The sequence below is a fragment of the Meles meles genome, chromosome 12, assembly GCF_922984935.1.
Source record: "Meles meles chromosome 12, mMelMel3.1 paternal haplotype, whole genome shotgun sequence".
NCBI lineage: Eukaryota > Metazoa > Chordata > Mammalia > Carnivora > Mustelidae > Meles > Meles meles.
The window spans coordinates 76,291,628-76,318,490 of NC_060077.1; the positions used below are offsets into that span (position 1 = coordinate 76,291,628).

General features: G+C 40.5%; 1 protein-coding gene across 21 annotated transcripts in view; it reads right to left on the minus strand.

Annotated features, from left to right (window-relative positions):
• Positions 1-26,863, minus strand: part of TCF4 (transcription factor 4) — a 349,439-nt gene that overhangs the window by 49,634 nt on the left and 272,942 nt on the right. For all 21 annotated transcript variants that reach the window (XM_046024546.1, XM_046024539.1, XM_046024540.1 and 18 more), the window contains one exon: positions 2,427-2,532. In XM_046024546.1, the coding sequence (XP_045880502.1) occupies positions 2,427-2,532 (106 nt within the window). The remainder of the gene's footprint in view (positions 1-2,426; positions 2,533-26,863) is intronic.

Below are 26,863 nucleotides of genomic sequence, written 5' to 3' on the forward strand. Positions count from 1 at the left end.
CCCCACTGAGCTTTTAAATCCAGAAGTTAGAATTCCAAAAACTGGAATAGTTTCAGGACAGGGAGGAATGATCATTAGATTTCTTTAAAAAAAAAAAAAAAATCCTATCTGAGATTCTGACCACTTAAGAGTTTTAATCAAAAGACGGAATTTCAAGTGAAAAATGAGGTCACATGGTAGTGAGGTTAAAATATGCTCCTGAAAGTCTCCGACAATCTTTCACCCAAACTGCATGTTTTTTGAAGACCTGAATTCTCAGAGCACCAGGCACCCATCACTGAAGGAAGCCGGTGTGAGAGGGGGTCACAAGGTACCGTGATCCTAATGGGAAAACAGAGGACTTTCTAAAAGATATGATTCACGCACTTACGATGTAGCTTTCAGGTTGTGGAAGCGTAGATGTCACCTTAACTCCAAAGATGAAGTTAAGGCCCTAACATTTCAAATAGACGGCATCAATGACAAATAAATTGGGAATATATAACATTGAACAAGAGTCTCCTGAAACATTCTGACAACATAGTGCACTATATGGAAATACATTTAGGATTTGTTAACACAGAACACTCGACTCAATGCAGACTTATAAAAATACATACTTTACATAAATTATGCTTTTCACAGTAAATTAATATTTATCACATCCCATGATCTTGGCATAATGTTGTTTTGAAAGAATAGAATTAGATGTGTGCAAATTAATTGTGCTCATCATAAATGTCAACTCAAAAAAATTTTTTTTTGCCTTTTTGGGTATTCATAGCAGAAAAGCACATTTGTTCCCCATATTCTGCGTGGTCTACTGTGGTGCAGAGCCTTACTGTTTTCTGTCTTCCTCTACCTGACCTCCCATGCGGTGTGCACAGTGGAAGCAAGCACCTTCCTGAAGGCAGGTAGAAGAAATCTATCCTGTCAATTTTCTCTGTGAACATCTGATGTGAGCGGTGAGTCCCTGCATTGACAATCTCGATAAGCACCAGTAGAAGAGCCGCTCTGACTGGTCGTCAAGAGAGGGGCGGGGCGGGGGGGGGCGGGGCAAGTGGCCGAAGTGCCTTTTGTCATGGCCCAAGATGCCCTCAAATGACATACCCTGCTGGGTCCCTTTGGGAATTACACCTAGGACAGGTCACAAAGAAAGATAAAGGGCCCTTATGAACATGAGCTCTATTATGTGTGGAACAAATTCTCTCCATTCCTGGGAGACCCATTTGATTCAATTTTATAGATTTTCCATGGAATTTCACATGTGAACCAAGCAACCCAGAAAACCTCATACTCTGAAGGGCAAGAAAATCAGTTCCTTTTAATCAGAATGACTTTGAGTATGTCCACTGCAAGATAAATGAGACACCAGGCTGCTCCCCGGTTCCGTGCTGCTCCAAGGGTGCTCCCCCTCCCATGACATGGCCCTTCCTAGAGCAGCACGAAAAGGAAATCCCAGGGCACGTGGCCAAGGCACACTCAAAAAAGGTTTTCGCACCCAGGCAAAAAGAGTTAAAAGTTCTGCATACAGGTACAGGAATTCTTGGTAAATTCCATGTCTATACTTCAGAGTATTAGCTTGGCAACAAGATCATCCTATTTTGACAATAAATGCCACAGGGTTATCAGGGATGAAGTCCCAGGTGCAACCTCTGAACAGTCTGTTTTTACACGCAGCTGGTGTCATTCTAACTATTCGGTCACTTCCGAGCAGCAGAAAGGAACCATGCTACCAGTGGCAAGACTGTAAGCTCAGGGGTACACATCCATGTACATTTCATTAAATAAACTCCATGATTAAAAGAATAAATACACTTCACCTACTGTGAAACTGTCATTTTCTCCATTTGTCTTGGACAAAAGCTGGGTCTTTCACCCTAAGTCAATTAGCATGTTTGGGTGGAGACTCCGTTGTGTAATGAAATAATATTCTAGTCTTGAGATAGGTGGCTTCATCTTAAATGAAGTTCTTGTTCTTACTTATAAATTAATAAGTGGCCAAAATTTTTATATGAAGTTATACATATGGACAATTTGTTCCCAGTTGGCTAAATCCAGGATGCTCAAAATACACACTGAACCAAAACACTTCTAAAAATACACACACATTCTTCTTGGGGAGAGAAGAGGCAGAACTGATCTTTCATAGAAGACCATCCCCCCAAGAAGCGTCAGTTCTCAGGGAAGTCAACCAGTTTAATCTTAACTCATCATTGCTCAACGGGCTTTGATTTGAAAAAAGAGGTCTTAGTCGAGTTTTAATTAATTGATGAATTTTTAATGAATTCAATTCCTAAGAAGGGCATGACCTTCACTATTCTCCACTTGCCTAATATTCCATTTGCTGAGGATCAGTTCAGCAGTCTTTCGCCCCGCACACGACCTGAAAAGACCCAGGGAGATTCTGCCCCGTGGCTTTCCCCGCAGAAGTGGCGGCACCTTACCCTGCATGAAGAAGGAGCTAGGGAAAGTGCTGGCTGCTGGTTTCGAGGAAGGGTAGCCTGGCGAGTCCCTATTGTAGTCGGCAGTGCTTGCTGATGGAGCATAAACCTGAGGAAGGAGAGACAATTTAGTATTGCTTGCTGCATTGACCAAAGCACCTCAAGGTCCATTACGTGATAAGAAGCAGGCACAAAATGCTAAATTTCCATGTCCGTTCCAAATCTGATCAAACCCTAGAACACTGCCCCTTTCAGAGCACAGAAAAACAAAAAAACAACAACAAAAATGCTGAGTGGATTTGTGTGACTGGAAAACCAGGGGCGGGGGGGGGGATATTTTCCAGTTGTAGGCAAGAATACTGCAAATTATGTCTAGTTAAATATATTATATAATACCCACAGGGTTGTCCTATCCAAGCATCTTTTTTCTTCTTTTTTTTTTTTAAACATAGATGGCCTCTGAGGTCATGAAAGGTGCAAACAGAAGGGCACACATCGAGCTTTTCCCTTTTACTCTACCTTTCAATTAAAATGTTCACATCTGAGAGAAAGAGACAGAGACAGAGAAAACGAATGCGCTATCCAGACCACAGAAAGTGACAAATACATCTTGGAATATTAAATTCCCATAGTGTCAGCTTTTTGCAGAGATGCATGAAAAAGACCATTAAAAGCCCAGATCTACATAGACCACCAACAATCGGTATGTACACAGGAAGAGGGGGGAGCACCCCTTTATAGTTCTTATTACATTTGTGTGTGCAATAAACTTAAAAAAGTGTGCCAAAATCCTAATTTACTGAACATTCGTTTACTAATACTCATGAGACTTGGGGAACCAGTCCTTTATAAAAATAGCCTGTGTATTTTCTTGTTTATGTTTCCTCTAAAGGAGGCAGCATAGTCGAAAAGCATAAATTCATAAGGTATAGTTTAACTTTAATTGGTTTCCCCCCTTGCCTTTTCTGCTAAATATAATTTTTTCAAATCCCTATTTTCTTTTGCTCCGAAAGTTCCTCTCTCCAGATGGTCGGAGAGACTGAAACACTGTCATCCTCTTGATGAAAATGGATACCTTCCTGCCTCCATTTTGAAGCAGGCAGCGGCTCACAAAATTGGCAGTGAGCCTACAGTGATATTCTCAGGTCACAGTAAAAGAAAGAGAAATTCACCAATAAAAAGGCAACTGCAGAGTTACCAAAAAATACTCCCATTTTTTTTAACAGAGCACGGAATAAACACCCTAAGAAAAATTATATAATTGCTCTCAGAACACCATGAATCACAAACTAAGCATTAATACAAGGTTTAGGATTTCACAAAGGATAGGTCCACAGAGACAGATGTGGGAAAATATGCATACACATACATACATCAAATGAATGCTACATGTGCCCCACAGTGCCCTTGAAAATTGGGAGGTCCTGGAGACAGAACAAAACAAAAACAAACCAGAAGAATCCAGGCACACGTTAGAAAACAAGGGTTTTCTGCGGTGGAGGGAGACAAGTCCCCTATTTCGTGGGCTGTATTTCATTTTATTCTGTAATTCTCCTTGAATTTTCAATATATAAATGTCTATTTGCTTCTATTTCTACAGGGCTTACAATAAGGAAGACATCTTTTTTTAAGCATCTTTAAGAGACAAAGAATAAACCTTAAGCCAGGAAATCTCCAAACAAATCAATATCCTTAAAGTTTTATCATGCAAAACCCAGTATTTTCTTGAGAACTATATACAGCTAATAAACAGTTAGGGAAATACTACTGGATGTATTTAGAGAAGGTCTTGAGAGTAGGCTAAAAACATGAAATAAACATTACTGTCTAGAAAAATGGGAAATTGAAAATTAGATTATCTCATTCTAATGACAGAATGAGATCAATACAGCTACTATACCTACCACCATGTACCTACGGTGTGGGCTACTAGCCGGACAGCTATTTGGACAGCTGGTATTGACACAAGCTAAGTGGACGATGTGTCAGTCTCAAATTTTAGAGATCAGCATATTTACTACAAAGCTGAAAATAAACTCTGACCCATATTATGAAATCAATTTATATATATTTTTTAAATTTATTTTCAGCATAACAGTATTCATTGTTTTTGCACCACACCCAGTGCTCCATGCAATACATGCCCTCCCTATTACCTACCACCTGGTTCCCCAACCTCCCACCCCCCACCCCTTCAAAACCCTCTGGTTGTTTTTCAGAGTCCATAGTCTCTCATGGTTCATCTCCCCTTCCAATTTCCCTCAACTCCCTTCTCCTCTCCATCTCCCCATGTCCTCCATGTTCTCTGTTATGCTCCACAAGTAAGTGAGACCATATGATACTTGACTCTCTCTGCTTGACTTATTTCACTCAGCATAATCACTTCCAGTCCCGTCCATGTTGCTACAAAAGTTGGGTATTCATCCTTTCTGATGGAGGCATAATACTCCATCGTGAAATCACTTTATATTTGAAAACAATTTGAGTAAGTTCTTTAGGATAATACATAGTTTCATTTTAATTACGCTCTACTACAATATCTTTAAATATGCCCATGACTATGTCAATACCATCTGATGGCACCTAACAAGGCTCACCTTTTTTCCCCAATGTGGGCAGAATTAGTTGATATTTCTTCTGGGAGAAAAGGATAAATCTTTGGTAATTCTGCCCGCATACAAGGAGGCTCTTGGACTATGAATTACGATCAAACTCAAAGATCTGAGAGTAAGATTACTCATCCCAAATTTGTAAGTACCACCTGCATAACAAATATCTACAGGCTTACAAAGTTTTTAGGATATATTATACTACATAATTTCTATTTTTCTGGTGTTATGGTCAAATGAACACTTTTTAGATAACAGGAAAGTCTTATTATCAAGAAATGGGCCATGTTTGCAGAAAAAAGGCAATTTCTGCATATTTTACAAATTTTCTTTGTACTGTAAATTTACAGATCAGGTAAAATGTTATTTTCTTTCCATTTATGTACTCCATCTTTCCCACCACAAAAGTTAATTTTAAAGTGAGTAGCCTACAGAATTATTTATAGAAATGTAATCCATGCACAGAACTATTACACTTTTTTTAAAGATTTTATTTTTAAGAAATCTCTACATCCAACATGGGACTCAAACTCAAAACCCTGAGATCAAGAGTCATATGCTCTATCGAATGAGCCAGCCAGGATTTTCTTTTTTAAAATAGAAGGAATTAAAAAATTTATTTGGTTCAGCTCCCCCCTCATTTTAATTATAAGGAATTCAAAAATGGAATGGTGAAAGCCACCATTCAAGATTTGCAACTTGCCCGACATACACAACAAGCAGTTGCTCTTTCTTTAAAAATGGTGGTGGAGATATAAGATGATATTTACGAAAACAGACTGACATTCATCCTTCACTTTATCCTTAATGTGTTCATCTCTAATAACCTGGATGACCAGGAAGCTGCGTTGTTATTTTTACTTCAGTCAACTATTTTGCCAATTTCTCAATGAAAAGACTCCAAAGTATGGGTTTCAATAATGTATTTAATAGAGATACTAAATTCAATAAGAAAAGCTCACATCCAATTAGTTTTAATTATTATTATTTTAGGTAACTGGAAAGATGACAAGTATTTGTTAACTAAAATGTTTTTTATTTAACAGGACAATGATAAACATCCCAGATATCTCTAAATAGTTGGAGTCATTTTAATGACTAATATTAAAATATCAGTCCAGTGAAAAATGAAAGAAAAATCCCAAACTCTAGCTCAGTGTACCAAAGTGATCCTACCTCTGAAACATGAGAATAAGTCTAAAGGGAAACAAAAATCTATACTTAGTTTTTCTCTGATAAGGTAGCTTAGATCAAGGTGACTTCTGGCATTCTTATTCCTCCCACTAGAGAAACCAAAGAAGGGTGAAATTTTTGTTGCAGAATTGGAAATGAGGAAACTTGGCCAAAGCTCACTGGCTACTGCTCTTTTCGTGAACTGTCTGTGGAAAAAAAGTTTCATGGGGAACTAATAGCAAAGTATAGTTTATGCCCAAATTTAGCACCATTATCTTTTCTCGTACACTTCAAAATCATAAATATAGAAATTCTGAGTTTAACCAATCTCTCCAGATAACACCAAAAACCCTGAACTCATAAAAAATTAAAAATATATATATTTTTCATTTTACATATTTTTGTTGTAATTTGAGAAGAATTACTATATTACATTAGCTGTTCCATCCAATGTTCCTGGTTATCCTTTGCTCAGTCATCAAAGAAATAATATGATACCTTCTTTTAAATAGGATCTCTGCCTATTAGGCCAGAAGAAAATCAAGCAAATCTGCAAAATGAAGGGAGCAGAAGGCATAGTCTACCTTTCCCCTTAATGTTCTCATTTTTATCTGTCTTGGCAGATCCGTTTCACTTATGAAGATTTAAAAAATAACAATGAGCCAGTTGTTTAGGGTCTCTCGTGGAATAGCTTCCGTGCAAGGAGCTCGACACACTCTACTTGTGGTTTTCCTAAGGGTCACACAAGATGGTTATTATGAATAGCATCATTCCTATTTCACAGGGCTGAAGTATCGTAGAGAGGTCAACTGTATTGGTCCAGACCAGCCTGGGTGCGACTGCAAGTTTCGCCATTCATCAGTTAGACAACCTTGGACCTGTTCCGTTAACCTGTCTGGCCTCCAGATTCCTACCTGGAAGATGGGAATGGCAGAGCCTGCTATGCAAAGTTCTTATGAGAATAAAATGGTATGTTGTGTGTGAAACCACTAGAAGAGTACATGGCATGTGTTAAGCATGCAAAAAAAACCAAACCCCAAAACAAACAAAACCCAAAAAACCCATCAGACAATAGGGTTAATCCTGTGCTGCTACTGTTTTTATTATCTGAGAAAATGTGACTCAGGAACGTTAACCCACCTTTTCTACATTAACAATTAGTCAAGTGGTGAAGGCAGGATTTAAATGGGTCATCAGAGTCTATATTCTTTCCATAAAAAGCAACTCCTTGCTCTCAAAAAGCAAAAAAAGAAAGAAGTGGTCTTTTTAAACTATCAACACGAGGCTGTACTTTGACCACGGTTTATAGAAACATTCTTATGGGGATTTCATTATTACTTTTTTTTTTTTATTTATTTGACAGAGAGAAATCACAAGTAGGCAGAGAGGCAGGCAGAGAGAGAGGAAGAAGCAGGCTCCCCGCAGAGCAGAGAGCCCGATGCGGGGCTCCATCCCAGGACCCTGAGATCATGACCCGAGCCGAAGGCAATGGCTTAACCCACTGAGCCACCCAGGCGCCCCTCATTATTACTTTTTAAGAAAATAAAATGTGATAAGACATGTTCATAGTAAAACCAATCTGTAGTAATGTTACTTGCTTCCTCAAGTGGGGAACTAAGCTCTAAGGGGACAAAGAGAAGGGGCTACAGGTCCTGGGTCATGAGGTGTGGAACTGAGGGAGGCTGGATGGTAACTAGTAGGATACACGATTCACCTTTAACATTCCTTACCATTACTACCCCATTGGGATTCTGCAAGTACCATCGGAGTACCGAATTTGCAAGGAGAAAAAGTTCAGACTAACTGGAACACTGTAGTCGAAACTTTCAGACTCTTAAAGAGAGTTGCTGTATGCTCCGCGATGGCTGGAGAATAACAAAGCTAAATTATGCCTTCAGTGCCCATGTGCTAGCAAGCAGGGTTCACTTAGTAGTTAGACTTTGGCAGATTTCACAAATATTCTAAACTATGACAGCAAAACAGTCAAATGCTAAGCATTCACAAAGGTAGGCATATGCTTTGATGCTTCCCAGCATCAAATGGGGAAAAGTATTTGGAGGTGGATCAGCTCACTGCTCAGGCAACGGGGCTGGACCCTCAACTCTGAAAATATCGTTTGAAAGACATGGGTTCTAGTAAGAGAAATGAAGGGCTCAGGGGCAGTGGTACCTCCATATTCGGAAGAGTGAGTATGGACCCTATAATTGTGCCATGTAACCAAGGTAAATGTACATTGCTAACTGATCCATAAAGAGGGGGGAGATGTACTTAAAAGAGGCAATCTCCAGAGAATTCAGGAAAAGACTTGGCGTCATAGCAGAAATGACCCAGCTCTGCAACCAGACCAACTGGGTTCCAATTCCAGCTCTCACAATTAATTGTGAGCTGGCTGGTGATATCGTGAGTCTTAGTTTTCTCACTTGTGAAACAAAGTTATTCTTTTGTGAGCGTTAGAGATCCTACCTGTCAAGCATAATTTTTTTTAAAGATTTTATTTATTTATTTGACAGACAGAAATCACAAGTAGGCATAGAGGCAGGCAGAGAGAGAGAAGAGGAAGCAGGCTCCCCGCTGAGCAGAGAGCCCGATGTGGGGCTCGATCCCAGGACCCTGGGATCATGACCTGAGCCGAAGGCAGAGGCTTTAACCCACTGAGCCACCCAGGCGCCCCTCAGGCATAATTCTTAATCAGTTGTGGGCACTCAGTAAATGGTAGTATTATTCACCTCTTGTTGTAAGAGCTAGTCATGGCTTATAGCTATTTCTAAAAGTGTCTGGATGGGGCTATCCAGTAAAGTAGCCATTAGTAATATATAGTTATTTGAATTAAACGTAATTAATGTTACATAAAGTTAAATATCCATTCCCTTAGTCACACTAGCTACAGTACCCAAGTGTTCAATGGTCATATGAGGCCACTGGCTACCATACTGCATATCACCAACATAGAACTTTCCCACTACGGCAGAGGAAGTTCTGTTGGAAGCACTGGCCTAGAGTCGTGCTTGTCTGTGAAAAGTCCTACTGGGCCGTGTGTGTCACCCTCTGTTAGAGCAGCTATGACAATAATGCCAGCTCATTTAAGATTTGATATTCCCTTTAGGCTGCAAAAGCAAGAACTCTTTTGGTGGACGAGTTGGAGAAACAACTTCTAGGTATCCCTAGTCCCTAGCATATAGCTGGCGTTAATAAATGTTGATGCTACTGAAGGGTAGGACATTTAATTTTATTTACTATGTTTAGAGTTCCTTGTACTATGACATTTTTTAAAGTCCTTTTACAACCATCTGCCAAAATTCCTGCAAATTGTACCAAGTGGAAGGAACACGAGGCAAGAGGACCTGTGACTCTGGGTTTCTGGATATGGAGGAAGCAAAAGAAATGCTTCAATTGCAATTTTGTCCTTCGCCCCTAGTGTCTTTGGCAAAGGAATTATAGTTAGACATGGTGTGATCACTTTTTCTAGACGATAAAAGTTGAACAGATATTTAAGTTTTTCTGATCATGTGTTTTCACATTATTGGTAATTGGGTCCCTCTATTCTACTCTCAGTTCATTTTTATTACTTTTTCTTTTCCTTTTTTTTTAATTTTTTTTTTTTAAAGATTTTATTCATTTATTTGAAAGACAGAAATTACAAGTAGGCAGAGAGAGAGAGGAGGAAGCAGGCTCCCTGCTGAGCAGAGAGCCCGATGTGGGGCTCGATCCCAGGACGCTGGGATCATGACCTGAGCCGAAGGCAGAGGCTTTAACCCACTGAGCCACCCAGGCGCCCCTCTTTTCCTTTTTTTTAATCTTTTTTATATGACTTCTTCACAGATGCTCCTTTCTCTTTTCATGCTACTTTTCCACCTGCTGCCTCTGTCTTGCCTCTTGGCGTCATATTTTTAAAGCTCAAGTGCTTGCAACCTTATTTTACAAATGAGCAAAGGAAGAGGTTAATGGACTTATCCAAGGGCCTGGACAGAGCCCAGGGCCCCTGGTTTTGTATCCAGTCCTCTTGGCACTCTCCTTTCTAAAGTCTTTTTAAAACTTTATAACTTAAATATTCTAATGGGCAGTAAAATGGCATAAAAGGTTAATAAACAGATTCAAGTAACAGAGTTGAGTAAGTTATTATAAGGTTTAAAGGCAGTTAATAATGCTCAAGGGCATAGAACAGTCAGGCAGTAAATAATCTGAGAGTGCAAAAAACCAACAGCAAACTTCAGGAATAAAAATTATTCACCTGGTATATTCTCCATACAGTAGACTCAAGTCAAGGAATATTTACTAGTGGTAGAAAAATCCTACTTCATTTCCAGGTGATGGTTAAAGGCGAATTTGCATTATTATCACAAAAACAGGAAATCTTTTTAGAGATAACATATAAATGTCTGCAATATACTGACAAACTGATGGATATTTAATTATAAATGGAAAATTTCAAAGGTCGTAGGCTACTGAAATCATGAAGCTTATACAGGAATTAACCAAATAGTTCTAAATGCCCTAAAATCACTTCTGGTAAGAAGGTCCCCACCCCCAAACTATCTTTATAGGTAGTCTGAAAAAAAAAATCACAATTATCTAAACATGTATAAAATGTAGCATTAGTGTATGTGATATTCCTCTTTTTTCCACTAAGAAGCAATGACGTGTCTTCACTCTGCTCTATTCATCACAAAAATATGTATATGATCCCCCTAAAAGAAATCCCTTAAGTATATAATATATATTTTAATTATTTTTTAATAATTTTAATTAATTTAAATCTATTTTTATTTAATTTTAATTTATTTAATTTAATTTGATAATTTAAATTATTTAATAATTTATTTTAATTAAAATTATTTAAAATTAAAATAATTAATTTTAATTAAAACATTTTTAATATTTCATGAATTTATTTTGAGAGAGAGCACACAAGCGTGCATGCACAGTGCACAAGCGGGAGTGGGGGAGGGGCAGAGGATGAGGGGGAAAGAGAGAATCTTAAGCAGGCTCTATGCTCAGCGCAGAGCTTGATGTGGGGCTTGATCTCATGATCCTGAGATCATGACCGAAGCCGCAATTAAGAGACAGACACTTAACCGACTGAGCTATCCAGGCGCCCCCAGTATGTAATATATTCAGAACATGTCACTGTGCGCACATATCCACATCCCCATCACAAACATCACAGGCATTTTTCCATTCTTCTAAATAATTAGCTCAGGTTTGATGACCTGTTCATGATCAGATCAGTACATGAAATCTGAAGCTACGTCCTGTAAAGGAACCAGAGACAAGAGTTTTATTCTTCTCAGCCACCAATTTCTTTCTCTGTGTGAAGAAGTAGTAGAATTCTAAAAGTTTTAACTCCCTTCTTTGTTTGCATCTTTACCGATCAAATTCTGGACCGGGCAGACATCACAAAGACCCCAAACACAACAACAGGAAGGAGAAAAAGGGCATTGAGTGATGCATAAGAGATCAGAGATCGGGCCCCAGAGCTGGGGAAGCAGGCGGAAGTGGGTGGGATGCAGGCAACGCATTTCCCTAGGAGAGCACCTGGACTATGGCAAGATCAGCGATTATGCCGCGAAAAGGTGAGCTGGTCCCGTTATCGTGTGCCTCCTGCATGCAAGCTCCCCAGGCGCTAGGAAAAACTCAGTGTTCTTTATGGGCGGGCAGCCTACATTGTTCTTTCTGCAAATAAAAAGGCCAGGATAATTCTTATGTTTTTTAAATACAGCCAGCTATAATGTATTTTTCAAATCCCCCAATCAAATTTCAAACTCTAAAACTAAAATGAGTCCAGGTAGGCTTTGAGATGTATAAAAATTTACAAGGGAAAAAAAAAAAATCCTGCTTCGATTTTTTAAAGAAGCACTGAGAAGTACTAATAGTCGTACAATAATATTATTGTAATTTAAATCTACATAGTATCCTGTTATTTTAGAAGGATTTTCAATGTGTTAGCATTCCAAACCTGAGACAGTAAAACAAACAGGAGAAGTACAATGGAGCTTACTCTGCTGTGATATCACAGGTATACTGTGATATAGAACGTTTGAGATTTTTAGTTGTTTTCACATATTATCCTACAACCATCTCAGTGATGTATGCACAGAGTTGCCAATTATAAACAAAGAAAAGAAGTCATGTATTATGGTATCATCGCTTAATACTCTCCAGAAGCAAAAAAGGACCTGGTCCCAATGCCTGCCAGCCCCAAGCTCTTGTCATCCTTGGCATGACAAAAATCATGACAAAGATAAAAACAGCTAACACTTTACTTAGGACATGCCAGACACTATTCCAGGGGAAAAAAAAAAAAGGTACATATACTCACTTTGTACACTCAAAGTGCTGTTTGATTACTGAAACAGTTTTATAAATAAGGACTCTAAGAGAGACGTTACATAACTCACTCAAAGCCACACAGCTTGTTAAGTGGCACACTGGGCAAAATCGCGTAGGTTTGTTTCAGAGTTTGAGCTGTAACCACGATTCTGCAACATTATCTCTTAATAGCTAAGAATTCTCTCCAGGGTGTTCGTGGACTCCTACCGACACCCAGCCCTGTGAATCCTGGGCCCCGTACATCCATGCCCTGACCTTCTAGCAGCCAGGTGGCTGAGAATGCCATATCAGTCCTTCTTGTTCAATAATACTGATGTCAGAAAGGCGGAGAGTGACCTGCTGTGGGTTACAGGGGCGCTTAGTGGTGAAACCAGACCCAGGCCTCAAAACCAAGACACTCAACTGATAAAAAGCACCACATTACAACTTCAAGCATTCAAGTGAAGTGTTAATATAGTTCCATCTATGTGTACTAGCCTCTGGCTCCAAATACTTCTTTTTATTTTTACACCTGCATTTCTCTTGCTCTTGGCACGAAGTGAGAAGACGCTGTATGTTTGCTATTACTTTCAACGTGGTGTATCACAGGAATGCCCACTGCCAACATTCTGAGTACCTTGGCCCTAGCTGAGAATGCCTTAAACGGATTAAGTTACACCTGGCTAAAGAGCTCTTGAAACACTTAATTGCATAAAATTTGGTCCAGGTGAAACCTGACTTCTTCCTGGTTGCATTCCTTCTGTTACTTACTCACGTGGGACTTGGCCTCATCACCAGGCTCAGGACCGGCGCAGATAAGACAACTGTGGGTTTTAAGTGCATCACGATTCTTTAATATGTTCCAAACACCTAACCAATTTGTTTCTAAGCTTTTATTTATTGAATGCTCACCAGAAATTAAAGGTACTGTTAAGAAGAACACGACTTTCAATTTCTATCAGTTACGATACCTAGTTATTTTAAACCTTAAACAGATGTAACTGAAGGACTTTGATCTCTGCCCCATCACATCAAATTCATGATTGTTAATTATTTCTAACAGATCATATCCCATCTCAACACAACTGATTACCACCAACCACAGAAACAACAAGGTTTAACCAATATTATGAAAATATGTGCCATGTATGTGTGTGTGTATGTGTGTGTATTTGAATGAACACAAGAAACACGCCAAACTAAGAATAACATCATAAAATAGAGAGAAACATTCATTGTTCTGCCAGAACAGATTCTAGAGCTCTTCTCTATGTTTGAGGGCTGAGCTTGTGTTAGGAGGTGGATGGTCCATACTTTAGGGTTCTAAGAGTATTCTTCACCCTTTCCCTTTGAACCCAAGGCCAATAGGATGATGCCTGAAGCCTAGAGCTGACATCCTTCAATGGACGTTAATAAGCTTGTCTTTTAAGAAGGGATCTAAGCTCAAATAATTTTAGATTCCATTGGAATGAACATATAACTTCAATGCTGCAGACCTTTGTCAATGAACATTACCATGAGGGGTAAAATCCTACATCCCTGGAAAAACCTTCACAGTCACAAACCCACTTTTCAACATACCTCCAATCATCCCCCATCTCAGAAAATGTTATCATCTGCTGGGAGCTATTACAATTCAACATGATGAGGTCTCAGATCTTTTCTCAAGAAGTACTTTTTAGAAAGAATGAGAGAAAAAGTGAAGAGGGTATAAGGCGACAGGGGGGCTTTACAAGAAGGGAAAGCACCATCAAAGGAAAACACGGACTATGTTATAGTTTGACCTTGCACAACCAAACGTGCTATTCCTATCCCTCTAATCCAGGGTCTTCAGGACTGCCTTTGTGCATAATGAGCACAGAGGGCCAGAGAGCCATTAACCCTAAATCAACATTCCTTCCCAGGAAGCCAGAAGAATTAGAAAGTTGTGTCAGACAAAAGCTGAAAGACCGTTTCAAAAATAGAGACCCAAGCAAGGAAAAAAAAAAAAAAAAAAAAAAAAAAAAAAATATATATATATATATATATATATAGTAAGACCAAGGTTCTAATTGATATTGCAAAGACAAGAAGAACGATCAAAGAAACAGTTCACCGAGGGGTATATGTACTTCTCCAGACACCTTCTTTGCCATGAACTTAACAGTACAAAAGGAAATTTGGTCTTATTCTATAATTAGTGATCATAAAAAGTTCGTATCTTTGTAATGTTTTACATTATAAAGACTCTCTGGGACTCATGGGTGGCTCAGTCAGTTAAACATCTGCCTTCAGCTCAGGTCATGGTTCTGGGGTCCTGGGATGGAGCCCTGCATCAGGCTCTCTGCTCAGCAGGGAGCCTGCTTCTCCCTCTGTCCCTCCACCCCACTTGTGCTGTCTCTATCGTATACATGCTCTCTCTCTCAAATAAATAAAATCTTTTAAAAAAGAGAGAGATTTTCTGTCTCCATTATTTTATTTAAGAATCATTTTGAGAGGGGCACCTGGGTGGCTTAGTGGGTTAATCCTCTGCCTTCCGCTCAGGTTATCTCAGGATCTTGGGATCGAGCTCCGCATCGGGCTCTCTGCTTAGCAGGGAAACTGCTTCCCATCCCCTCTCTCTGCCTGCCTCTCTGCCTACTTGTGATCTCTCTGTCAAATATATAAATAAAATCTTAAAGAAATTATTTTAAAAAAAAGAATCATTTTGAGATAGATTATCTATCCAAGCAGTTGCCCACTTCACCCATCTTATATAGTAGGAGACAAAAGCTGGGAGAGCTTTTACATGACTGGTTGGGGACAGGAGGTGGGGGGCTATGATCTACCTTGGTTTTGGCATTCCAAATCCCAAGTCAGAATTGTTAGCACTTGATAAGAATGTCCTTCCAAATCACCTATGGTCTAAGGAATCCAGAGAACTAATTTTTTGTATTAGTAAAGGTTATCTACTAATGTCAACTAGAGTTAAAGATGAACTCTATGCTGTGGTTTGAAGCATCGAACTTAACATCTGATGCTTCAAACAGAGGTCATCATCTGCTTACTGCGAGTGTTGTTATGAATAGTGAGTTTCCAATTTGGTGAAGTTCTGAACAGGAATCATTGCCATGGTACACTGTACATTCATGACCCCAGCCTCCCTTTCACAGAGGTGGAAAAAAAGCAAATTGTCTTTCTTCTGCCAAAACATATGGCTCTAACTCCTTTCCACTGAAAACAAAAGCATGAAATAATTACCAAATATAAGACTGTGGCACAGACTGCACTGAAAAGAAAAAAGCATGTGAATTGTCAATGTCTCTGTCTAACCAACCACCTCTCTATCTGTTATCCATTCAAGGACCTGCCCCTCTCTCATGCACAGGGCACTTTCAGGTAAAATCAGTTAGCAGTATTCACTGATGTGAACAGAGATTTTAGCTAGCACAAGGCTAGGGGCTTTGGTACATTAAAAAAAAAAAAAAATAGGACTCTAGAATTGTCATTAGGAGCAAGTTGGGAGACCTCAGATGTACAACAAGCAACTCGAAGATATATGTAAATGAGTATTTGTACAAAATGTTTATGCCAAAGAAATGTAAAGAGAATTATCCAGGGTTATTCAAAGACTTCTTTTTTTTTTAAAGATTTTATTTATTTATTTGGCAGAGATCACAAGTATGCAGAGAGGCAGGCAGGAGAGAGGAGGAAGCAGGCTCCCTGCTGCGTGGAGAGCCCGATGTGGGGCTCGATCCCAGGACCCTGGGATCATGACCTGAGCCAAAGGCAGGGGCTTTAACCCACCAAGCCACCCAGCGCCCCTATTCAAAGACTTCTTGAGGATGTATGGGCTTAATAAAGAAGGGCAATAATATTCCTCAAAGGGAACTGGGCAGTAGAAGAACAAATTACCACCAATAAACAGTTCCTCTTCAGGAACATTTAAAATATTAAAGGGCGCCCGAGTGGCTCAGTCGGTTAAGCGTCAGAATTGGTTTTGGCTCAATCATGACCTCAGAGTCATGAGATCTAGCCCTGCACTGGGCGCCAGGCTCAGTAGGGAGTCTGCCTCTCCCTCTCTCTCTCTGTCCCTTGTGCGTGCTTGCGTTCTCTCTCTCTCTCACTCAAAAAAATATATAATTAAGTTGACTTTCTCTAATATTTGAATTTCAGACACTTTTTTCATCTGATCTAATTTTTCTTAATTTTAAAGATACACAGTTTAAAGATCTGTGGCTACCTCAAATATTTTTCTGGACTAACAAGGGTATAAATAAATACAAACCACAGTAATTAACAATAAAAATTACAGAAAGAATGTTCCTTTGATGTTTATCTAAGAAATGAAATGTTTGATAACTAAATTACTTCATTCAATAAATTTGAATCTTCAAAACTAGAAATGTAAAATCCAGATGATTGTTTAATATTAAGATAAAGGAAGCAGTTTCAAATTCCCAATGTTGATGAAATTAGTAAGGGTATTTTTTACAAGAAGAGGAATTTTGCATAATAAAAGGCCCAGAATTGATTTTTGTCTTTTTTTCTTCCTTGATAAATTATTATCTAAGTGAGAACTTAAGAGAAATACAGAGAAATGTTAAAAAGAAGCAAGGGATATTTCCTTTTTTCTTCTACCTGATGGAGAAACACCCATTAAATAGAGAGTCCTTTGCTTATATAATTATGATACATTAGGTCCTTTGTCTGGAAAATTTCCTAATCGTAGGTAGATCTGGAATTTCCTAATCTCTAGATAGATGGATTATGTGTCTACTGTGTGTGTGTGTGTGTGTGCCTGCGTGCATGCATATTTGTGTATACTGTGATAAAATTACAGGTTTATAGAACACGGCAGCAGGAACTGTTTAATGGGTATAGGGTTTCCTTTGGGCCTGATGGAAATGTTCTGAAACTAGACAGATGTGGTTGCTCAACATTGTTAATGTATCAAATACCACTGAATTGTGCTTTTTATAATGGTTAGTTTTATGTTTTGCTAATTGCACCTCAACCAATGTAAACAAAACAAAACACAGTAGCAAGCTCATAACCTTCATGTTGTCCTTCACAAAAAATATTAATGAGGGCCCATCTGCAGGGAGATGGTATTCTGGGAGTAGAGGACCAATGATGGTCAAACTTCTTAAGCAGTATGTCTTGTCATCAGGTGCTAGATGGAAAATTTAGGCAAATGATGTAGCCTTCTTAGGAGAGCGGTCTTTCCACTGAAATAAAAATGATTTCTCACTCATGATCTCTTTGTTAGCAAACTCAGTGCTCTTCATTCTACCGAGATGAACTTACGGCTTAATGGGAGCCCATGTATGCCAAATTATCAAATTGTACTTTCAAACATGTATGATTTGCTGTGTATCAATTATATCTCAATAAATCAGTTAAGAAGTTTAAAAGAAAGAAGATGAACTTAGTGATTCTTCCTCATCGCCAAAATATGTTAAGTGAGTTAACTAGCTATAAATAATGGTCTCTAATGTGCTCTAGGAGCAGGAGACCGTCTTTCCACTTTTGATTCTACTGCTCATTAATTAACTACAGGTAGGTCCTTAACCTCTCTTTCAATCTTATGGTAGTTATTTGGAAAGTAGAGATCATAACATCTGCTGCTACACAGAGATGTGGTACAAATAAGATCATGGCACTGAGAAAACACCTTGAAAAAATACGGACCTCAAGGTATCTCATTTGTATAGCAGGTTCAGCACCCTGATGATGCTTGAAATATTTTTGATGGTGACGAGTCTGTTTTCTTTAATGGAAAAACCTCTTGATATGTGAACAACCTATTCAGCTCTTGTCTCTAACAGGCGCAAGCTGGAAGGCTACAAACGATGTAATACAGACAGGATCATGGACCAAAATCCTTTTACAAAGAATGAGCTCAATACGTTTTCATCAAACATATTTCATCTTCTAAACTTTCCCAGTATTTTACTTTAGAAATGTGTAAATTTTATGAAGTATAGAAGTCTTTCCTCCCGTGAAACATGATGGGCTCCTGGGGGGCGGAGGGTGAGACTTGGAGCACGTTTCACGCAATGGCTTGCCCACAGCAGGTGCCCAAGAAATAGTCACTAAGCAAATAAGAGAAATAGCCAAAGTAAACGAGGACGAATTCCTTCCTTCACTTAAAAGTTTACACAGCAGATTTTTAGCACTGAAGTGCCTTACAGAGCTATACCTCAAGTATCTTTGTGGAGAAAAACTGTCCTCTGAATCACGAATGGCTTCTTGAAGGTATTGCCCATGAGGGTGAGCCCCGGCCTCTTACTAGGAAGAGGACAGCACGTGGCGATAACAAAGGTGGGTAAGATGATACACTGCCCCTGCACAGACATTCAGCACTGGATGCGCAGAACGTCTCAAGGAACTTGTGTAGAATTTATGACTCTCTCTGACTTGCTCTACTTGTGGTATCTGTTCCTTAGTTGCTCTGTCCACCTTTTAAAAACAAAGACTGCATGAAACTACAACAGAGAGTTAGTCTGCGACTTTAATTTTCCCAAAAAAGGTTGAGACACTTAAACAGAAGTCACATATAGGTTAAGAGCACACCTCACCTTTAATGGTGTTTCCTACCATTTCCATCTGATAGGAACCCCCAAACAGACTAAACTGTGAAAAGGAGGCATAACTCAGAATATAAACCAAGGTGCACCCACTTTGTTAAAAGCTCTCCCTTTCCATCTGCCATCGGATTATCCGGCTCTTTCATAGTTCTGTTCAGATCTGTTTCATCTCATTGGTTTGTAGGGCTCAGTTTTCCCCTTTGCATGTCTTCTATCTTGTGTTGCTGTCTTCTGTTTTATATTTATGATGTGTTTTCCCAAATATGCTCCAATTCCCTGGGATGTGTGTGTCTCATTCTCTTATCCTTCACTCTGTCTGGTAGATAAGATGCCTGATGCTCATTTTCAGGTGGTGATGATGACGGCAATGACAGTGACAATGATGAAGGAAAAGCAGCTGGTGATGCCCTTTCTCCACTTCTTTACTTTCCCTCCACACCCACTACCCCAGGGGAACTGCTCAAGAGCTCCTGGCTACTGCAGCCCAAGGTCATCTTTATCTCTCAACACCTCTGACACTGTTGACTACCTCTTCCTTCCAGTCAGATTTGCTTCCCTTGGCTTCTCTGACCAGGTTTTCCTGGTCTTCCTGCTATTCCTCTGGACTTTTACAATCAATGACCTCTTGGACATACCCCTTTGAAGGGCTCCTTATTACAGTCATGATAAGATCTAAACTCCTTAATAGGGCGCACAAGGCACTTTATGATCTGGCCACTGCTGACCTTTTTAGTCCCATCTGTTACTCCTATCTTTGGCACTATGAGCTCCAGTCATCCCGAACTACTTTCAGGAAACGGTATACGCCACGCTCTTCCTTGATCCAGCATTTTGCATGCCTAATACCCATTAATTCTTGGGCCCCGCTTCCTCCGGGCCAAATGTGGGACAGGCGGCCCTCCTGTGTCCAACTCTAACAGTCTGTGTTCCCCCGTCAGCGCATTTTCAAACTACATTTGAGTTGTCCACTTCCTTGTCTATCCCATGTCTGTCTTGTTCAGAGCTATATTCTAGTACCTGACTCATGGTAGTCCCTGAAGTTTCTTACCACCACTTGAGTGGAGGAATTAGGAAAAGTACTTTAATTTTTTTTTTTAATTTTTAAAACAACCAAACTAATTTCCCTATAAAATAAAATCCACCCTTTCTAAAACTTCAAACTGGTCATCTCAAATGATGGCACTACTCCAAAGAACAGATTAAAGATTATGTCCAAGGACACTTCTGTGACTTGCCTTCAGTGGGTAAAGCCTGAAGCTCCAGCTGTTTTTTGTTTTTTTTTTTAAGATTTTATTTATTTATTTGTCAGAGAGAGAAAGACAGAGAGAGAAAGATCACAAGTAGGCAGAGAGGCAGGCTGAGGCAGAGGGAGAAGCAGGCTCCCTGCTGAGCAAGGAGCCCAATATGGGACTTTTGTTCCCAAAACTCCCCTGTGGTCCCGCCCCGTACTTAAAGCCAGATGCTAAAGAACAAGATACCCGGGAGAGGAGAAGATAAGAGGTCTCTAAGATCTTTGCAATTGTCTCAGGACTTCGAATCCCTAATGTTGGCTCTCTATAGCACACTGTGGAAAAGAGAAGGCAAACTCCTACCACCTACAGAGAAGGCCACATAGCTCAGGTGTGAAAAAGAATAGGACCTCTGAGTGTGGAAGCCTGTGGCTGGGCTACGACCTAATGTCAAGAGAGGGAACCATGTATCTTCATGAGAGTTTGACCTGCAGTAGCTGATCACTTTAACGGGCAACATCGATTCCAGGGATAGTTGTTTTGTTGTTGTTGTTGTTGTTTGCTTTTTCTTTTTTTAAATAATGATGCTTTCCTTCTGTTGCACACCAGTCATACCACAGAGGGCCATACCAGTATGACTGTTCCTAAAGGTGAAATGATCTGTGGTATTCTCTAAAAAAGTCTGCTGTGCACCAACTGAGTGAGAAAATGCTAAGATTTGCATTTTCTTGAAATGGGATGCTATTTTTGAGCTTCTAATTGAAAAAATTTAAACTGCAAGTAATTAAGTGTGGGGGAGCACACCAAAGGTGGCTCACATTTAGGCACATGGTAAACCGATTTGCCGTTGAACTGGGAGCTAATGTTCGGGCTGGGTAAGCCAAGCCATGCCTGTGTTTGTTCAGTGTCTCATACTATTTTTCGAATGTCATGGGCTCAGCAAAACCCAAAACACATTTTCTCGGCACTTCTCTCTATTCTCCAACCCATATGTATTTCGAGAGCCGTTTTAATTCATATGTTTCTGATTTATTTACATGCAAGTCATCAGAATGTTGTTTTGTGTGAACTATTTGATGTCCAGGAAGTCTGTTGAGCCTCTCCTTTGAGCCCCCCCCCCCCCCCCACCAAGGATCAGGAAGCCATGATTTGCAAATAGCTAAAAAGAAAAAAAAAAAGCCAATCAAAATCTCCAATATTTTTTCCTCAAAGGTTCAAATTTTGTTCAAAAGGAGGTGGCGTAAAGTCAGTACCATTCTGCAGTTGGCAGACCTTGCATTTTCCTGTTACTAATTGACACTGCCCTTCAAGATGGTAGTAATGTCTTCCTTGTGCACATAAAAGTGCATATTTGCAATGTATGAACAAGAACAGGTCCTAAAGAGAGGTGATGAGCTCTTCCAAGATTAAGTGAATGTGTTCTGCAACGTGGTATCTGGGGCCAGGGAGGGGGTCTCCACATCTAGAAAGAGGAAAGTGGCAGTTATCACTTTTCCAAGAGTCCTGAGAATTTTTCATCCTCCTAGGGACTTCTCAGGTAATCTCCTTCCTCAATTTATAAAAGTAACTCTAATTCAAGTGTGATCTGAAGCAGCTCACATACATTAAAAAAATCACCACAATATTACATTTCTCCGTTGGTGAGGGACTACAAACCAAGGAAGGAAGGAAGGAAGAAAGCAAGGTCATAATTTTTATTGCTTCCAAGGAATGAGTTAGTTTGAGGATCCCTTTATTCAGACTTTTGACCAAACAGGCTCTCTTTTTCTTTGATACGTATGAAGACTGTTGTAGCCTAGATTACTGATGGGTGCCTACATAAATCGGACCATTTAAAAAGATACTCCAAAAGGTAGAAATATTTGAGAAGACCGAATAAAGTTTCAATAGGGAGTAGTTTTTAAAGTAGCGGATAGTTTTTTTAAAAAAGAAATTGTATTTAAAAAAGTTGCTTCCTCTGCAAACTTATCTAAATGTCAGTCCCAAAACCAAATTAATGCTGGGCAAGAGGCATATAGCTGACATATAACACTATCTCATGCCTCTGTAGTGTGTCTCTAAAATATAAACCCACATTTCCCATCAGACTCTTTGTCCTCTGTTGGGAGGACAGATTAGGAATGCTAGTTAATCTGAGCAGGGATGGATAGATTTCTACCTATGCTGCCTTTCAAAACGGAGATATCTCTCTTCCCTAAAACTCTTTTCCATTTTCCCATTTCAAAACCAGAATGGTTAGGGCTAAAAAGATTCAAAAAGTCTTCTCAAATCAAATATCTCCCCAGCACAGCTGCTGTTAAGTGACCCAACAAGTTCTAAAACAGGTTTACAGCCCAAACACAACATTATTTTGCTATGAGTCCTCAATACCATATATTTCAGGAAAGCAACAATTCTTTTTTTTTTAATCACCAAACTGGACTTCTCAATACATCAGTCTTCAAAAGCAGCTAATATGGCATGAGCAGCAAATAGAAATGTTAAGTCTTAAACGGTCAAACTGAATGGTGATTTAAGGTTATAATATGTGTCCACTAACTATCAGTCAAATAAGCAAGTAGCCACTATTAGAATACATGACTAGAGCAAATCAACTAATCACTAGTCACTGTGAATTCAAACACAGCTCAGAGGACAAAACTGTAGGAAAATTACCAAATAATAAAATACAATTATTATCAAGACAGAATGAAGGAAGAAAAGATAGAAGGAAGGAAGGAAGGAAGGACACAACCATTTAGCAACCTAATCTGTATATTATCAGGATATACTTGGGTAAAGAGAAACGTACCCTTGGGCAAATATCTTAAGAAACAGTCAATTGCCATTGTAAAATTATGGTCTGTTTTATCTACAGAGTCTATCACACAGACATCTCCCTATAATTTAAGTCAACAACTAAAGTTTTTCGTTTTTACTGCCTTTCGATAAAGATCAGCTCTGAGGTGGAAATAAATATGAGGTGTGTCGAATATTATGGCTAAGTTTCAACTGCTGGCCTTCAGAACCAATAATTCACCTCACACTTGGAAAACTTTTTGGGGGGGGCCATATTTCTACATTTTGGTCCTGGTTCGTTGGTTTCCAGTTTAAAAGAAGGAAGAGGATAATAGAAACATTCACTCATGAGAAACCACATTACCTTATAAAACTATATAAATTCTTAATTGTGAGTAATATTTTGAAATGCAAGAGTTGAAGTAAAAAAGTCTTAGCCTCATGGCTATCCATCTGTAGAACAGATTACAAGACACGTGAATTTGAGAGCATTATAGAAAAATGTTACTTGGAAAGAAAACATTTTCATGGGTAGCATTAAAAGTGTCTATCATGTTCTTTTCCCCTCTTTGCCTTTCTGTTCCCCAATATTAGACCTTCCCTTGGCAAACTCACAGATGCGATCCCCTGCTGCGTAGCGGTAATGAGGAGCCTCCCCCTGGAGACCCCCCACTGTCAGAGAGAAGTCACTGTGGATGGGAGAGATAGGTCTCCAGCATCTCCCTTCCAAAGGGAAATGTTCATATAGACCTACGCACCCCAACTACCTCCTCCATTTTATGGCCTGAGACGCACAGGAAAAGAGAACCTCAAAGAAATCCTGCCTGTGTGCAGCATATGCCCAAACAAATTCAAAGAGGCGTCCTAGATGCAATGCGCGTGTGCGCTTGCTCGCTCTCTCTCTCTCTCTCTCTCTCTCTCTCACACACACACACACCAATCTCTATCGCTGCCATTTTTCAGTGTCATTTCAATGTTTAACAACCTGAACTAATAGCCATTTTAAAACATGTCCCGAGCTTCTGGAGAGAACCCACTCCCCACCACCCATTTGGTTTTTTTTTTGACTTTAGTATAATTCTGATCATCCTGATGGACTGACCTACTCTGGGATTCTAACACGAGAGTGGACAAATTTTTTGTTTGTTTGTTTTAATTGAAGGTCCTTAATGTGGGCCACATGTCTCTGGCGGTGATTTGGAAGTACAGAGAGGAGGCAGGGGCAGGGAATGCAAAGTGGTAGAGGGTTGGGGAGGGGAGGTTATGGGGGGGAGTGGGGAGGGGCTGGATGATGAAAAGACCAGTTCCACAAGCAAAGCACATTAGCAACCCAGAGTGGAAAGGGCCGGAAGGAAAACCCACCCACCTCACCCCTGCATTCATTCTATCAACCTGCAATTGCTGCAATCAAAACCATATGTCGGTTCTTCCAGATCTTTCTCACAGGACAAACATGCAAAGGGCCTCAGGCCTGGCGTTGCCATCAAATGGTAATTGATACCATATGAGCCACAAAATAGAAAAGCACATGCAAACAGCAACCTCTCTCGCTGCACCGCCCCCCCCACCTCCCAAACCCCTTCTCGGCCCCTTGAGAGGGATGAAATTGCAGGTCTTGCCGGGCTGCTAAGTGCACGGTACACCATGAAAAACAAGTGTACACGGCTCCAGGAACCACCTGTAAATCAGAGAGAAAGGAGGGTCCGCCAGCCAAGAGCCAGTCCCAGAGAACAGGCGAAGGCGAAAGGTCACTCCAGGTTAACACAAGGTCATCGATCATGGGGGAAAATGAGCACAGGTGTGAAGCAGATCACAGGCCTGCGAGCAGGGAATGACCTCCCCGTCCCACGGCACATCCGGCCTGGAGAAGGCTGGTGCCCGCTAAGCCACATCTGTCTTCCTCTCCTGAAAGTGAGATAGTGGGAAAGTGGAAACCGCTCCCCAATTACAAGGCAATTAGAAGGCAAGAGACTCCAGTCCCGCATCTGCCGTCCCCTTCTCCAAAGCTCTTTCTGCATCCCATTGTTTTTGTCGAAGACCCAAAAAAAAAAAAACAAAAAAAAAAACCAGAAAACCTGCTGAGCTGTAGGTCCTGGCAGTGGCTGGGCGAATGTAATACAGTAGGTAAAACACGTCTCTTATTTCTTCCGACGCTGACAGACCACAAGTAGCGCGCAGCTCTCGCCTCTGCATGTATATATTTTCTTATTAACTCGATCAGGCAGAAATTTGCAGAGATTTGTTTGGATTTAGAAGTCACAACAGAATGTCAGTTTTACAAACCCAGGCTCATTCTGTGGTGAAATGTACAGCTCTGGACCCGACCATTCACCGCACACATCTATCTGCCCCAATCCCTTCAGCAGCCGCTTCTGAACACACAACCGACTTACTCTAAACACACGCAATGGGTCTAATTTTTCCTCCTTCTGCCTATCCCATTATATGTGATATTTTAGTCTTATAGACCTTATGAAGTTTAAATATTTTCCAGATGGGACCAGGGAGTACAGAATCCTGTAAACACTCTCAGTTATAAAAAGACCAACCAAATACTGAAAACAGAAGAGAAAGATGATAGAGCAGCCTTCTCTCGCGAGCAGTAACCTCAAGAAAGAACACCACAAACTGGAAGGGGGGGCAGATATCAACTCTCTTTTCCTTCCCCCTAAATTCTCCAGGATTGGCTGATTCATCCTCCTTTAGGTTGTGTCTATTTATATCTATTCTCATTAAAGCATTCCCCCCCAAAAAGAGGATTCGAGCTCCATTTACAATTCAATACATCTCCACAGTTAAAAAGAAAAGCATCCTTATAACCCAAAGAGCACAGTCTCACAGAGGGACAGGGAGAAGGCCTGGCCATTGGGTCCCTTTGCCCAGAGTCTCAGCAGTCCTCTCTTCCTGAATGTGTGGCCACAAAAATCCCTGGATAAGGGGACGTTTCCCAAGGATCCTCAGCCTAGAGGCAACGCAGGGCCATTCATAATGACGCTCAGCACCCGATCCAAGAGAGAAAGAATTGAATGCACGAGGTGAGTAAAGTGACAAGGGCAGGGAATTAAAATGAAACTCCTGCCGCCTGGCAGGGGAAGGCAGAAGTAGGGCAAAGCGGGTGGGCAGCGTGGAAGCCAAGCAACACAGGGGAGCTCACGAGGGGTCCGATCAGGCAGGCTCGGGGTAACCACTCTGGGGAGACTCTGACCTTACCTCTGCTTTCCCTTCGTGGTCCAGTCAACAGAACCCTGTCTCTCAGAATCTGCATTGTTTAAATTTCATCCTGTGCTGTTGTTTGCTGATTGGTCAGACATGGCTGGCAGCATCAGAACTGCAGTCTGACAGACAAGGAGCAAGCGGGACCACAGCACAGAATTCATAATAGGAGGGAGAGAGGGAACTTCATGCTGGATATATGAACTCAGACCCGCAGATGTCTGCCGCAAGGCCTGGGGCTCGCCTAGGGGTGGGAGGGCCTAGGAAGGGACTGGGAGGAGGGCAGGCAGAAGGGGAGGTGGGACAAGCCCAGCCACCAGAATGACCAAGCACGAGGCTTCCCCTGGATGGAGCCGCATCTGGACCACGTTTAGCAGCTTCCCTCTCGCCACTCCCAGTTCCTCCGGGGGACACAGGAGGCTTCTCTCCCTGAATGCCTTCTTTACAGAGTCAAAGTAGGGTTTCCGGTTTGGGATATCCTAGTGGTCCTCGCCTTCCCTTGTTTTTCAGAATTGCTGACATTTTCCAGAGGGTACAGAAGCTACTAATGAGAAGCTAGTGGACAAGAGCCTGCCACCCAG